This window comes from Eschrichtius robustus, chromosome 13, assembly GCF_028021215.1.
Source record: "Eschrichtius robustus isolate mEscRob2 chromosome 13, mEscRob2.pri, whole genome shotgun sequence".
NCBI lineage: Eukaryota > Metazoa > Chordata > Mammalia > Artiodactyla > Eschrichtiidae > Eschrichtius > Eschrichtius robustus.
The window spans coordinates 53,689,978-53,706,543 of record NC_090836.1 but is presented as its reverse complement, the minus strand read 5'-3'; the positions used below and the strand labels follow the sequence as shown (position 1 = coordinate 53,706,543).

General features: G+C 39.5%; 1 protein-coding gene across 1 annotated transcript in view; it reads right to left on the bottom strand.

The window, feature by feature from the left end:
• The window catches only part of TBK1 (TANK binding kinase 1), a 39,392-nt gene extending 26,035 nt beyond the window's left edge, over positions 1 to 13,357 (bottom strand). Inside the window, exons 1-5 of the mRNA XM_068561039.1 lie at positions 13,280 to 13,357; positions 10,681 to 10,798; positions 6,780 to 6,920; positions 2,902 to 3,031; positions 627 to 808 (exon numbers count right to left, since the gene is read on the bottom strand). Of these exons, the coding sequence (XP_068417140.1) occupies positions 627 to 808; positions 2,902 to 3,031; positions 6,780 to 6,920; positions 10,681 to 10,767 (540 nt within the window). The 5' untranslated portion in view covers positions 10,768 to 10,798; positions 13,280 to 13,357. The remainder of the gene's footprint in view (positions 1 to 626; positions 809 to 2,901; positions 3,032 to 6,779; positions 6,921 to 10,680; positions 10,799 to 13,279) is intronic.
• Between the last annotated feature and the right edge of the window lie 3,209 nt (positions 13,358 to 16,566).

Below are 16,566 nucleotides of genomic sequence, written 5' to 3'. Positions count from 1 at the left end.
TATATTATAAACTTCCTGATTACATGTTAAATATACTTGTTTTTCAGTGTCTTTTCTTAAGTGTTTCAAATGTTTACTAACTTCACACAAACACACCTACATAATCTGTTTCAACCACAGAGCTTTTCTAGTTTTCTAGCATTTCAAGTTAGATCTTTTAGAGGCATTTAATTTTATGTGTGCGTTTCTAACAACTATTCTTTTCGTCTTTCAATAATCAACCTCCCTGAAGAGAATCTTCTGCTTCAGAATTATAATGAAGTTTCCTCTACAGGGAAGAGTACCATATAACAAGCTTGTAATGTATTAACTGCTCTGATCCAAATAAGGAAGCCTTTACTAGTTAGATGTTTCTGGAGTGTACAGACAGTTCTTTCTTTTAATACAGATGAATAACATTAGTAAAATTATTTAAGATTATTATAAAACTTGTAAGAATTTTTAACAGAAAATAACCCCCTGAGAAACCGATATCTAATACCTCATTACAAACCATATTCATTAGAATAGAAAATTTAATTTTTGCCATAAAAGTTGACATTTCATAGTGAACTGGTTGACCAATTACCCATATTTACAATATATCCAGCTTCTTTAAATAAAATTATTAGTGATACGTGACTTACCAAATATTCTTCTGTGCCATACAGAGAAACAAACTGCTCATCATCTTCTAATTCTCTAGCTGCACCAAAATCTGTGAGTTTGTACACAGACTGTCCGTCTTCCCCTATTACACGCATGATATTTCCTGGCTTAATATCACGGTGAACTATGCCATTTTCTCGGAGATGATTCATTCCACCCACTTCAACAATAAATATAAAACACAGGACATCATAATGTAGGTATCTATGCATATGTATGTGTGCATCAGACTCACTAATTAACATTAATTCATTTTCACTCAGTGTAAGTTTTTACATAAGTTGGTCCAAAGTCATTTTAATCAAAGAAGTAACAGATTACACTTATATTTTATATTTCATGTTTGAGTAATGAGGAGTTTTAGAATGATAAGGATCAATACGGTCTAAGGAAGAATCCAATCTCTCTTAAACACTATCAAGAAAATGGAACACAACAGTCTTAAGCCTATGACCTCCAGAATTACTTTTGGTTATATACCTGTGGGCCATCTGCCTAAACTTAAGAATGAAGATTCCCAAGAAAGATAATCTTTCACCACAATTTTACATTTTTACCTTGGGGAAAAAATTCCACAAAAGAGTAAACTGGACTCAATACATAATATAGTAAAAAAAAAAGTGACAGAAGGAGGCAAAGTGTCAGACTTGTTTCCACAAAAATATATTTCTCATACGCTTAGTGCTCTTCTAAAAATGCCATTTTCTTTTATTTTCTTTTTTTTTAAAGGGCAAAGGTGGCAAAATTGCTGAAATTAAGCTGTTTGGGCTAACTGACATGCAGTGTCACAGAGTGACAGTCTGAAACATTTGTTTGACAGCTGATAGATGACTGTCCAAGCATGACATATAAAAATAAGTTTAGGGGTATCAACATTCAATTACAAAAGCTCAGGACTACCAGTATACTTAGGAAGGCATCAATCATCTATAACTTCTATTTGATTTACTAGGCTGTAGCATATATTGCTTCTTTTTCATTTTACCCTAAGTAGTCTCTACTGCTTCCAATGTCAAGTTCAAGAATTCCCACTAACCTCATACTTTATCACTGGGCTTTTTCTATTCTTCAAATATTGATTCATTTCTTTCCAAGAAGATATTATTCCCTTTGGTTGCCATATTTTTTTTTTAATAACAGCTTTGTTGAGATAAAATTTACATATCATAAAACTCATTTTTTAAAGTAGTTAAGAGTCACAAGAGTGTACAACCATCACCACCAATTTCAGAACATTTCCATTACGCCAGAAAGAACCCCACGTCTATTAGCAGTCACTCCTCGACTCCACCCTCCCCTCAAGGCCCTGACCACCATTACTCTGCTTTCTGTCTCTATGGATCTGCCTATTCCGGACATTTCACGTAAATGGAATCATACAAATATTGTGGCCTTTTGTGTCTGGCATTTTTCACTAAGCATTTTTCAAGTTATATCCATACTATAGCATGTATCACTACTTCACTCTTGTAATGAACAAATAATATTCCATTGTATGGATTTACCACATTTTGTTTACCTATTCATCAGTTGATGGATACTGGGCTACTTCCATTTTTTTTTGTTATTATAAACACTGGTGTACAAGTTTTTGTGTGGATTTATTTTAAATTCTTTTAGATAAATACCTACTAGTGAAATTGCTAAGTCATATGGTAATTCTGTTTAACCTTTTGAGGAACTGCCAGACTGCTGTCCAAAGTGGCTGCACATTTTTACACCACCACCAACGGTATACGAGGGGTTCAATTTCTCCACAGCCTCGCCAACACTTGGTTCTGTTTTGTCTTCTTGATTTTAGCCATCCTAGTGGGTGTGTAGTGGCAGCTCTTAATTGTTTTGACTGGTATTTCTCTAACGACTAATGACCTTTTTATATATTTGCTGGCCATTTGTATATCTTGTTTGGAGAAATGTCTATCAAATCCTTTGCCCATTTTTAAATTGGGTTGTCTTTTTACTGTTGAGTTGTTGGGATAAAAATTCCTCATCAGACGTACGGTTTGCAAATATTTTCTCTCATTTTATGGGTTGTCTTTTTACTTGATGTTGTCCTTTGAAACACAAAAGTTTTTAACGTTGATGAAACTTATCTATTTTTTTTCTTTTTGTACTTTCGCTTTTGGTGTCATATCTAAGAAAGCACTCCATAAAGGTCTTTGGCTTTGAATGTAAGAAATTTATTTTTAAAAATTCTTATGTCATTAAGTTATATATACACACATATATAATCAGATAAATAAACAAACATACCCACATCTCGCAAAACAATTAAAAATTCAGACTCTGGTAGTCCATAGGCATTACATGGTTCTTCTAAAACAGTGTATAAACTTCCACATGGACAAAATTCCATAATAAGTACTTTATGTCTCGTTGTTACCTGAAAAAAAAAATCACTGATTGGGACTCAATATAAAAAATAAATTTTTATTATATGCCAATACTTACCTGATTTCATTTAAAAGTTGGATTTACTACAATAAGGAAGGCACTTCGAATTGCTTTTTACCTGGGGTTTGTTAAATACTTGTTGACTGTACAGATGAGAATTAACGTCTTCTAAATTCGTATTAAAATCAGATTTGTCGGGCTTCCCTGGTGGTGCAGTGGTTAAGAATCTGCCTGCCAATGCAGGGGACACAGGTTCGAGCCCTGGTCCGGGAAGATCCCACATGCCACGGAGCAACTAAGCCCGTGCGCCACAACTACTGAGCCTGCGCTCTACAGCCCACAAGCCACAACTACTGAGGCCACATGCCACAACTACTGAAGCCCGTGCTCCTAGAGCCTGTGCTCTGCAACAAGAGAAGCCACTGCAATGAGAAGCCCGCGCACCGCAACAAAGAGTAGCCCCCGCTCACCGCAACTAGAGAAAGCCCGCGCACAGCAACGAAGACCCAACGCAGCCAAAAATAAATAAATTAAATAAATAAAAAAAAAAATTGGATTTGTCTTTGAAGACAAACCACAGCAAGTCTAATTAGAAAATCACTGCTACAATGTTATAATGATTCTTTCAAAATTATGTTTAATTTCTAATACATAACGTACATTTCGGGTATTAGTTCTTCTAACAAATCTCTTAAACTTGAAATTCTTCCTGTGACAAGCACTTTTACTTCAAAGAATGGAGTTCTAGACTTTTTTTTGGCCACGCCTTGCAGCCTGCGGGATCTTAGTTCCCCAACCAGAGATTGAACCCGTGCCCCCTAGAGTAGAAGCGTGGAGCCCTAACCACTGGACCGCCAGGGAGTTCCCAGAGTTCTTGCCTTAAAAACAAATAGGTGGCAGAATAGTTGAGTCGTCCTCTTGCAGCAAAGTTCTAGTCTGCTCATATGAATCTGAGCTGCTGATTTGTTTTAAACCTTAATTTTAATGTACCATTGATCATAAGATACATCATCAATTTAATAACAGCTTTATAGAGAAAAAGAAGTATTACCAAATTACAAATATGCATTGATTATAAGATACATGCTCATTTCAGAAACTCAAAAATATGAATGAGACTTAAATCCAGTATTCATCTCCAACCTTTAATTCTTCCTTCCTTTTCTAATTCTTTCTACATATCCCCAATATATATCCATGAAATATTTTAAATTTCTCTACGATTGAGTAGTAGAAAAGAAATAATTTTTTAAAAAACTGTTGTTTTTAAATAATGAAATAATTGAATGCTGATGAATTGAAAACTTGAGAAATACCCATAATCCCATCACCCAGAGATAATTATGTTAATATTTTGGTGTGTTTCCTTTCAGTCTTTTTTCTTTTTTTTTTTTTTTTATATTTATTTATTTATTATTTATGGGTGTGTTGGGTCTTCGTTTCTGTGCGAGGGCTTTCTCTAGTTGCGGCAAGTGGGGGCCACTCCTCATCGCGGTGCGCGGGCCTCTCACTATCGCGGCCTCTCTTGTTGCGGAGCACAGGCTCCAGACGCGCAGGCTCAGTAATTGCGGCTCACGGGCCTAGTTGCTCCGCGGCATATGGGATCTTCCCAGACCGGGACTCGAACCCGTGTCCCCTGCATTGGCAGGCAGACTCTCAACCACTGCGCCACCAGGGAAGCCCCTCAGTCTTTTTTCTATGTATCAAATCATATTATAGACACATTAACACTTTGTATACCATACTGTATATATCAAGATCACATTGCATATATATTTTTAATACTGATTTTCTCACAGAACATTATACACAAGCATGCTCCCAGGTGACTGAAATTTTGTTAAATATCTCTTTTTATTACTGCTTAACTACTGTGTAGTAAAGAATTAATTTTAGCCAGAGAGGTCTGGTCTTTGCCCTTGGCTACTGGGAGGTGATTTGCTAGGCTTCTAGAATGTCCTATCTGCTAGAAGTGTCTTTGTCTGTGGGTTTTGGCCATGTGACAGTCTAACAATGTGATTTATGATGGGGATTTTGGACATGCACATCCGTTCCAACTTCCAGAGGAAATGGAGGCTAAAAGTATTAGCAGAACCTATGGGAAGGGCTGACTACAGGTCAGCCATGCAGGCAGTATGTGATTGAGCCCCAATAAAAACTCTGCGCACCAACAGCTCAGGTGAGCTTCCAGGGTTGGCAATACTCTGTGCGTATTGTCATACATCAATGCCAAGAGGATAATGTATCCCTGAGGACAAGGAAGATTCATGTTTGGAACCCTCCTATATTCTGCCCTATGGCCCTATGGATCTCTTCCTTTGGCTAGTTCTGATTTATATCCTTTTGCTATACTAAAATATAAATTATAATGTAATTGTAAGTACAGTTGACGCTTGAACAAAGCAGGGGTTGGGGCGCTGACCCTCTGCACAGTCGAAAATCTACACATAACTTTACTGTACCTGTGGTTCCCTATCTACAGATTCAATCAACCTCGGATTCTGTAGTACTGTAGTACATATTTAGTGGAAAAAACGCACATTTTTATAAGTGGACCCACACAGCTCAAACCTGTGCTGTTCGAGGATCAACTGTACAGTGCTTTCCTGAGTTCTGCGAGTCATTCAACATTCTAGCAAATTACCAAATCTGAGGGCAGTCATGGGAAGCCCCGAATGGGTAGCCAGTTGGTCTTAAGCGAAGACAGCCCTGGTGACTCCTGAACCTGCAGCTCGTGTCTGAATGAGCAGTCTGGTGGGGACTTCTCTATCTACCTGCATGGTTTGCCAAACTCCACTGCAGTTCGTATCAGAAGTCTTGAACAGACTTGGCAGTCTGGAGGGCTATGCTCTTAACCTCGAGTGTAGCTAACTCTGGGTGACTAGCCAAACATTCTAACTTATTTAACCATTCTTTATTATAAACAGGGCAGCAATGAACATTTTTGTGCATAAAATTATAATTTACATTTCTGATTACTTCCTAAGAAGTAATCACTAAAAATGAAATCACTGGTATGAGGAGTATAAACTGCCAAACTGTTTTTCAAAAGGTGTGATTTTATTGATTACCCACACTAACAGGATTTATATTTTTCTAATGACATTTTTATTTTCAGTTTCCCACTAAAATCAATTCTGTCTTCTACGACTGGACTTCACATATCACTCTCTGGATTCCAAGGATTTTTATTCTTTATAAAGCCTTCTTTGTATTGTTTGACTTTCTCCTTGATCCTTACATAATTATGTCAATTTAACTTCATTTAGCTTTTGTTTTTAGTAATAATACCGGTGACCATATTCTATATTCTTTTATTTCTTATACTACTTTTTCTGATTCCATGAGACTTCATTTCCATTGTATAGCTATTCAAGAATCTTTGAGAGTAAATATTTGGTGGTATGAGCTCTAATTTTCACCATTAAAAAGCCCACTGTTGCGACTTCCCTGGTGGCAGAGTGGCTAGGACTCCGCGCTCCCAGTGCGGGGGGCCTGGGTTCGATCCCTGGTCGGGGAACTGGATTCTGCATGCCGCAACTAGGAGTTTGCATGCCACAACTAAGGAGCCTGCCTGCAGCAACCAAGACCCGGTGCAACCAAATAAATAAATAAGTATTAGGGGGAAAAAAAAAAAAGCCCACTGTTTATAAAACAATTTTTATATTAGATTATTTCTCCCAAATCGTAATAACTACAATAAACATGACACCGTTAATTAAAGCTTGACTACTTACCTCCTCTTCAATAGCAAATAATTTGACAATATTTTTGTGATTGAGTTTTTTTAACACTTCAAATTCTCTCATTTGAACATCCACTGGACGAAGAAAGCTTATGTTATTAAATACTTTGATAGCAAATAAGTCACCAGTTTTCTAAGAAAAAGAGAGAAAGGTTTTATTTATTTATAATATTATAAAGAAGATACAAAAGGTACCATTAGAACTAGATACGGCAATTTATCTTTTTTATAGAACACCCTGAATATTTTTAAGCATTAGGTAATTTGTACTACGACTCCTGACCTTTTTATTTTAAGCTGAAATAAATCAATCAATTGTTCAGTATTTCTTTCAAATTGAATGCTTTGGAATGTAGAAAAGGCTATTTTTTTTCGTATTATAAATAAAGCTTCCTTTATATATACATATAGCTTCCTTTATTTATATAGTTCATATTATAAAGCTTCCTTATGATACACATGGCAAAGATACTCATTTACATATCAGAAGAGCTCTAACAGTACCAAATGTGAATGTATATTTTGAATAAGAAATAGAAAGTGAAACTCACAAGGGTTTCTCCAGGGCCTAATAATTTTAAACTAATCAAAGTAGGAAATGAAAGATTAAAAATTATATTCCACATATGCAATTTTTAGTAAGAATCTCAAAGTAAGGCAACTAACTTTAAGATTCCCTAGCTGGATAGAATGTGTATGCATGTGTGTGAGGGGGTGGGATTTGAGAATAAGGTTAAAGCAGACCATCCTCATTGGACTGCACCACTGCTGCCTCGGGTAACCTTCTGCAACTTCACCTAGATGCCTAGGGCAGATTGTTGCTTCGCAGATCATTTCTAAAGGATCAAAGACACTTCCTCTCCTCTACCAAAGCTCCGGCAGCACCCCAACTCTCACTCTCTCACGGCATACTGAAGTAGATTAAACACAGAATTACAATGCAGCCATAGTTGGGAGGGAATCCTAGAGGTACAAAATACATGCTAAATTTCAGGTAAACATTACATTGTCATGGTCTTCATTTAATTAACCTTTCTTTGAGGCTCTCTTCCAGACCCTCCCACCTCTTTCCAACCACTCAGGCCAGATTCTCTTACTGAATTTAACCTTACTTTTCCCACAGTGCAAGGTTGAACTTGCCTGGAGTTAGTGGAGAGACCATTCGTTTCTCCTATGAGCTCGGGGTTCAAGCATGCCCTGCCTAAAGATGTTTCATGGGTCTCTGTCTTTTAGGACCTCTGTGCTCTTCCTGCTTTGAAGCCCTCTCTACAGCTTCCCACACAGATTCACCACCTACAGCCATCACCCTCTTCCCCTCACCTCAGAATTTCATAATCTTCTTCTTAAAACCATTTAGCTGCATCACAGTCTCACTCTTCAAGATCCCTCTTTGGAGACCACCACCTGTGTTATGTGATCACTCCCCCCTCTCTCCCCCGCTCGCCCCACACCAAATACACATATATTCTTTCCAGAGAAGACCATTGACCGTTTTCAGACAGTACGAAAATGGAACAACTTAACTAGAGCTCAATTACACTGTTTTCCCATTTGATCAGCCAGGGTAAGGACACTGCCAAATCTATACCACCCAACAGAGAGATTTTTCTTGAGGACACCTGTCTCAAACTTAATCTGAAATTAGGAGAATCCTAACAGAGGAGCAAGCAGGGAAAAGAACACAATGTTGCAATGTACCCACTGTGACCCAGGCCAGTATTTTCCCACCTTTTGTAGTCTATATCATACCTGTGAGATCACTGGGATATGTGTGGGAATGTCCCATTTTCCCTCTATTCAACTGCACAGTCACCTATCGGTCACTGTCTCTAAGTCAAAGCATGATGAATAATATTTAGAGATGCACGTGTACATATATATACAACGTGCAGGTCAACACGTCCTTCCTACAGATCTCTCCCCTTTAACTTCACCTCAGTTATCACACACATATACACCCATCCACACACAGTCGTAGCTCAAGGCAACTTAATGAAAAAGAGACAGATTAAGTAAGTAATATACTTGGAATAACAAATAGTAAACTTAGGGACCGGGTCACTCTGAGCAGTAACATAAAAGGGTTTAGCTAATATAGTTAAAGATGCTTAAACAAACAGTTATTAAGGGCAAGCAGGATTTTGGGGGTATAGTCCTAAACCCTTGAAATTGATGTCACTGAGAACAAACATGGTTTCTCAAAACACATCCCAGGGAAGACTGAATACTAAACTGGGTGTTAGCAATATTTTAAGTCAAAACACATCCCAGGGAAGACTGAATACTAAACTGGGTGTTAGCAATATTTTAAGTCAGTTCTTATGCCTCTCTAATCCTTATTTGAAGCTTTCAAACTACAGTAGATAAAGAACAGTTTCACTTCCTTTGAAGAAGAGCTTCAAGACAGTAGTCCACTCTGTCCTCATTCATTCATTTATTCTTTCAGTCAACAAGCATTTACAGAGTGCCTGCTAAGTGTAGGCACTTACATGAAGGACACTGGGTATCTACGTAAGGAAAGAGGATCAGAAAATGTGAGATATTTACTAGTGCCAGGCACTTTAAATATGCCTCCCTCAATTCCTATCACTGCTGACTACCTGTCACTCCATCAGTTTCTAATTTACGTTCCTTCCAATACCACCTTGCTACTAAACCCAACACTCTTCGTGGGCAGGTACAGCACATTATCTGTAGCTCAAATCACTAGGTCCACCATAGTGTTTGACACATACCAAGTGATTACCAAAGTCTGTTAAGTTAACCGGGGTCACAGGAACACAGACGGTCAGGTGTGTCTCACTGCTAAACCCAAAGGTGCCACCCCACCCATTTTCTCTTCTTGGCACAGTGCACAAAGCAAAGACAGTTTCTAGCACAGGAATATCCAAGGCTGATCACTATGAATCTGACCAAGGACTGGAAACTGTGGACAATTCTAGAATTGGAGGTGAAAAAAAGCTAAAAACTGCACGACACTTCTGATTCACTCTCTAAGAGCCACAGAGGAAACAGCACGCACCTATGAATGTTTACTTCATTGCCACAGACAGAACTGACTGGTGGTCTTGCGGCTACAGAAAAATATAAGGAAACTCCTCCTTCCTAAAATGTTTAGAGCTCCTGTGCTGAATTCACAGTGCTGAAAAACTAGTGAATGATTATTTGCATTATAAAAGGATGTTTTTATTCCATTATTTTTCCAGCTTCCTTCCCAGAATAGAAACTTAAATGATCTTAAATCTCTTCATTTTAAATGACTTTAATTATCTTTCACTTCATCCTCCAATACAGAATCTGACACAAAGTCCTTTTGGTTCTTGAAATGCCTCTGGGATTAGCCCTTTTATTCTATTCTCACTTGCACTAACAAGTTCTGATTAACAGGATATATAGTCTTTTAAACCTGGGCTCCTTGATGATAACCTCACTTTACTCCAATCTACTTTGTAGAATGTTTTACTTGGGGGCATGAAGCCTTAGTACAGCACAGCAGAATCATCTGCGGGCTTCCCTCAAAAATACCCATCTGCTCCTCACCATGCCTCCCTCTTTTACCTCCTACCCCAAATCACTGCTGCACTGAACTCTGTCAGTGAGATCACTCACTACCGTAGGAGGATTAGGTCGAGGAAAAAACCAAACGGCACAACACTAATCTTCCCCAGTTCCTTTTTTCAAACAACCTTCTGTTTTTCTCCATTCCCCAACACATGACCTCTGCCACCACTGTGTAGATATTACTGCCTCTGACACAGCTATATCTTAAGCAACCACAAAAACACATACTCTCTCTAGACAAATTAATCAAAACCACCAAGTCTCACTTTAGTACAAGTGTGCGTCTCAGAAAACTACATATATGGTGCTTTCACAGTATTCTCTGTACCAACCTTATGTCTTCCACGAAAGACATTTGCAGTAGCTCCTTGGCCTAAAATATCAGATAAAAGCCACAGATGATTAGAAGTGCTCTGCATCTCGGCGTGGTCAGGTGATCCTCTTGTTATACTAAGAGAAAAGAAAAAAAAATTGCATGTTTGTTTTAAGAGAATAATACACTTAAGAAACAAATGTTAGCTATTTTTACTCTCAAGAAAGATCACCTATTATTTATTACTAAATCAAAGTGCATAAACAGTCCAAAAAAATCTAACTTTCCAGCAATATTAAAGACTAAAATGCTGCATGGGCTCTGAAAAAACATTAACCAATAACATCTTATATATTCAATTTAATTCACTTATTCACAGGGTTGAAAAAACATCAACTTGCCTTCTAATTTTGTCTCTGTCAATGAGAGTGATATGGGCCATTTACCTCCTTAAAATGTTTTGAAAGATTAATCAATGATAAATCGTATTTTAAAGCGTTTTAAAATAAAGTAATAAGGTAAAATACAACAGAAATATAGAAAAAAATTACTTTGTTTCCTTCGAGGGCAGGGCAACACTAATGAAAACAACTGTTGCCACTGCATAACACTTCTATAACTTAAAATTTCACCTACACAAAGCCTGACAATCAGGATGCAAAGGTGACCTTTCAGCAATAAATTTTGAAATTAAAGATAGTTTCTTCGACCTCCAAGTATATAACTATACACATACCGAGTGTGTATTAGCAAGTCTTAAAAAATAAGCAAGGGGAGGCTAAGCATGTATGGGGGCAGGAGGTATGTGGAAAACCTCTTCACCCTCTGCTCAATTTTGCTGTGAACTTAAAACTGCTCTAAAAAAAAAAAAAAAAAAAAAAAAACAAAACAAAACTGCTCTAAAAAATAAAGTCTATTAAAAAAAAAAAAGCACCACCCTTAGCCTTGTCCTTCAATATTGAAAAGCTGTATAAGTATATTGTAAATGTTTGAGCTCCATGTTGGAATAAAAATGAGGTATGCTAAATAGCATAAACACTTGTCCCGCCATGCCACCTTAAACCTGATGTAATGTCAGGTTGAATCAAAACAGATCTTGCTCTCCCTTCACAGTAAGTTAGAACGGACTAGGTATTCAGTGATGAATTAATGACTGCCAATATTCCAAGTAGGGTTAAGTACACAAAGAATGGCCAGGGGTCCAAATTTCACCAATCTTTGATATACTCAGAGAGATGTATATAATTTTACCATCCATCTAATTCAGATAAGGGAATTTTACATACAGCAACTTATTGGAAATAAGCAATAAAAATACGATTCCTTTTTCAAAATATGAAATACACATTTGTCAGCTACTGAGATAATAATAAACTTCTCAAATATCTTTTCAATAATATTTTCAAATATTTCTCAATATGAAAAGCTTTGCTCATTAATGTAACTGTTGCTTGAGATAACTACAATTGGCAAATAATATCATTAAGTATCTATACCTAGTGGGTAATATAAAACACATTTATCAGCTAAGATATCCGCTCTCTATATGCAGAAAATTAAACTATGGTGTCACAATGATCTTGGAAATGTCTTTTGAAATTATCTTCCAATAACCCCACAATAACCGCATACTAAAACATGACTCAGCACACCCAGAAGGTACTTGCTATATAAATCGTTCCAAAATTTGGACACAATATAGGCAGGCACTCAACAAGTATGAGACTGGTGATCCTGCCTTAAGTCTACTTCCTTATGCTGTCCAAAATGAAAGTTACCATCTGTCCATACATGAAAACAGGCTTGGTGACGCTGCATATGGACAAAGTTCCAGGATTTCCAAACTCTACCACTAAGTGAATCATTTGTTAAACATATATTATATTCAGCGTTCTTCAGTGAAAAAAGTCGGTCTTCGGTTATGCATTTGACAATTACTGGGTAGAACTTGTTTTGAGGCCACCTACTAAAAATACCTGGGAAACGGATTGGAAATTACACCCGTAAGCCATGTCCCAAAGGAAAGGTTTGGGTATTTGCATTATAGGTGTGTACATTAAAAACGTCTTCGGCTTCTGGCTTCCGGCGAGTCAACCCCCGCTTCACTAAAATACGTCTCTTTTTAATCGTCTGAAAAAAAATCAAACGATTTAAACACTGCCAATAGCGTCCACGCTCGGAAAGAGGGGTAGAAAGCGGCCAGCCTAACTCCAAGGGAAAGGGGCATCCGCCTGTCCGGGCGGCCAGGGCCCAACGCCGGTAACAGACACATCCTCTTTCTCGGTTGCCCAGAGCCACCAGATCAGGGAGGGTCCGGGTCAGACGGCCGGCTGTAGGACGAGGAGTCCAGACGCAGGGGACGGGCCCGCGCGACCATTCCGGCCGGCTTCTCACGCCCCGCACACCCGGGAGGCGGTGTCCGCCCAACCAGAGTCGGGGAGGGCTCGGCCTGGGGTCCCGCTGGGCTCCTGCGGTCGCCCGCCCCGCCCCCGCCCCCGCCCTGACTCAGCATCCCAGTTTCCCACTGGGGGCGGGAGCGCTCCGTGCGGGCCGTGCCCGGCTCGGCAGCCCGTGCCCCGCGCGCCTTCGGCCTCTCCGCCCGCGCCCGCCCCGCTTACCTCGCCCGGTCTCCGCCGCGCCACCGCCAGCGGGCTCCCGCGGCCTCCTTGTGCCTCAGACCACTTCCGGCTTCGCGAGCACTGGCCGGGGGTCACGTGACCGACGGCAGCTGTGCGGGTGCGCGTGCGCACTTCCGGCGCACCGAACTGGGCCTCGGCCTCTGCTGCCGACGCTCCTCCCTCGCCCGGCTCTCCGAGGCCTCTGGCGAGGGGCCGAGAGGCTGTGGGGCGTCTAGACCCCGTCCGCACCCTCTGCCTGTCCCCCCCCTTACTCTGAGGGTGAAGCCGGAGAGCCCTGCGCAGTGAGCGCAAGGATTCAGATTCCAACTGCGAATCCCGCCCCGTCCCCGACAGCCAAAGGCGGAGTGAGGTGATAGTGGGACAGACAGTGGACGGGTGATTACAAACATGCAAATAATCACGGGTGTGCAGAATGCTGGACACATGAGGGGCCATCGCTGGAGGATATCATACTCTGCAGGGATAGATTCGTATGTATCTTAAAGACCACACTGGCTGCAGGGGAGCCAGATTATCGGCTGCGAGCAATTCGGACGTGAGATTCTTAACGTAAATAAGCTCATTTAATTCTCTCTTTTTAGACGGTATTTTGGAAAATGGCAATACAGGAGAATCTAGGGACTAAAATCAGGTCCCCGGCAGTATTCGTGCCGCTAGGGTCTCAAGCAGCTATTCCCGAGTGATACTTTTTGCCCACTGACAGAACTGCGGTCTTTCTCAGCGTAATGAGAGGCAGAGAGGCCGAAGAGACCTCTGCAGATAAGGGCTAAATTTCTGAGGGAGGGAGGCGGAAAGAGGGAGTTCTTCCCAGATGAGAACTATAGGAGCCGGCAGTGAAATAGGAACCTATGGCAGAGTGGTTAAGAGCAGAGGCTTTTGAATGGAATAGACCTAGGATTGTAGTCCCAGCTCGCGCTGCCAAATATTGACTTTAAGCCATTTTTTTTTTTAAAACCTCTGTAAGTCTGTTTAATCACATATCATATATACAATGGAGATAAGAAAAGCCCACTGTAATGCTTGTTACAAAGGAATTTATTAAACTTTTAAACAATGTTTAAGTGATGGAATCATTCTACTGTAGCAACAATCTATTCACTGCTTACCTTCCCACCAATTTTATTTGTCCCCTATCTAATGCCAAGAAGAGAACCTGTCCAAGTTCCTTATAACTCACATCTCAAAGGTGAATGGGAGAAAATGTGATTAGCTGAAGGCCTTGATTCACATGTTTACCACATGAGTGAAGAACACTGAAATACATTTTCTTAAAGATCAAGCCGTTTGTGAACCAATTAATATTAGTATTTAAGATTTAAATAAACTGTTAGGCACAGAACTATACCAGGCCTCATAAAACTCTTGTAGTTCCATAGTTAACGTCATACAAATCCTTCAGTCTTACTGCCTCAATGAGGCTGCTAACAGATGAGATTCACCCTTGAGACAATTATTTGGGTGTTTGCTTTTGGAGACTAAGAACAATACAGAAAAGGTAATTCACGGTGGAACAGAGTTTCCTAATTGCTATGGTACTCCCTAAGTAAAGTGCTCTAGGCAACTTCAGGGAAGGAAGGTGGGAATTATTACACATGATTAGATAACATGAAGTTTTTTTGTTGTTGTTGTTTTTAAAGTATTTGTTTATTTATGCCTGTGTTGGGTCTTCGTTTCTGTGCGAGGGCTTTCTCTAGTTGTGGCAAGCGGGGGCCACTCTTCATCGGGGTGCGCAGGCCTCTCACTATCGCGGCCTCTTTTGTTGCGGAGCACAGGCTCCAGACGCACAGGCTCAGTAGTTGTGGCTCACGGGCCCAGCTGCTTCGCGGCACGTGGGATCTTCCCAGACCAGGGCTCGAACCCATGTCCCCTGCATTAGCAGGCAGATTCTGAACCACTGCGCCACCAGGGAAGCCCGACATGAAGTTTTAATTTCTGTTACAGACTCTTAATTCCCACGTTTTGATTTCTCTTAGCTCTGAAAACTTGTTAATCTTCTAAAGGGCTTTAAAGAGCCAGGGGAAAAGGTGTTGCCTTTACATATACGGAATAAACAGTACAATAACAATAGCTATTATCAAGCGTTCATTTGCAGATGCTGTAGTAAGCTCTTTTCATGTTTAACTTACTGAATTCTTAGTTATGAGGTAGTTATCATTATTTCCCCCATTTTACAGATGGGGAAACTGGGGCAGGGAGAAGTTATTTAACCTGCTCAAGGTTCTAAAACCAATTACTGGCAGCACTGCTATTTGAACCTACTTAATCTGGATCCTGAGCCTGTCTAAGCTCTTAAGTACTATGCTATGCAATTTAGTATACTTTGGACAATTAGTTCAAAGATCACTGCAATAGATGCAATGATCTCTCCCACTGTAAAAGAAACAATTAGCTCTCACTCATCTATTTTTAAAACCATTTTTATTTAAGTACAGTCATTCCTCAGTATCCACAGGGGACTGGTTCCGGGACCCCCACAGATACCAAAATCCTTGGATGCTCGTTTCTTATATAAAATAGCATAGTATTTGCATGTAATCCACACACATCCTCCCATATACTTTAAATTATCTCTAGAATACTTATAATACCTAACACAACGTAAATGCTATGTAAATGGTTCCCAAGTGCAACAAATTCAAGTTTTGCTTTTTGGTGCTTTCTGGAAGTTTTTTTTCCCAAGTATTTTTGATCTAAGGTTGGTTGAAACTATGGATGTGGAACCTGCACCTACAGAGGGCTGACTGTATAATATACAGTCCACTGATCTATTTTTACAATTAACTGTCAACTTAGTTTAGTACCTTTATTCTATGATGTAAGGAAAATATTTATAATCTCTTCTGGAATTAACACCAGGAAAAGATTTATGTGCACAATTTAGAATACAGTTTTAGGGAATTTAGAAGACCACTGAAGCCCATCCATGAAACCTCTAGGGAACACATGGGCCAAAGGTTAAAAAAACCCCTCAACCACCCTAAAACCTTACTTGGGCTTTTAAAATTTAAACTTAAATGATGACTATAGTAACTGCACTGCTCAGTTTTGTCCATCGTTTCTTAATTTTCCAATATGACTACTGATATTATTTGTCTTCTTGGTTTCTTGCATAGTCATGAATGAAAATGGGGGAAGGCAGGGGAACTAAACGGGCAGCTACTACTTACAAGCATCATAAACGCATAGGTATATTGTGCCCTAAGTAAATCTAGTAAGACGGAAAATATTAGATTTTTAATTCTATCGACACACTGACAGGCTTTTTC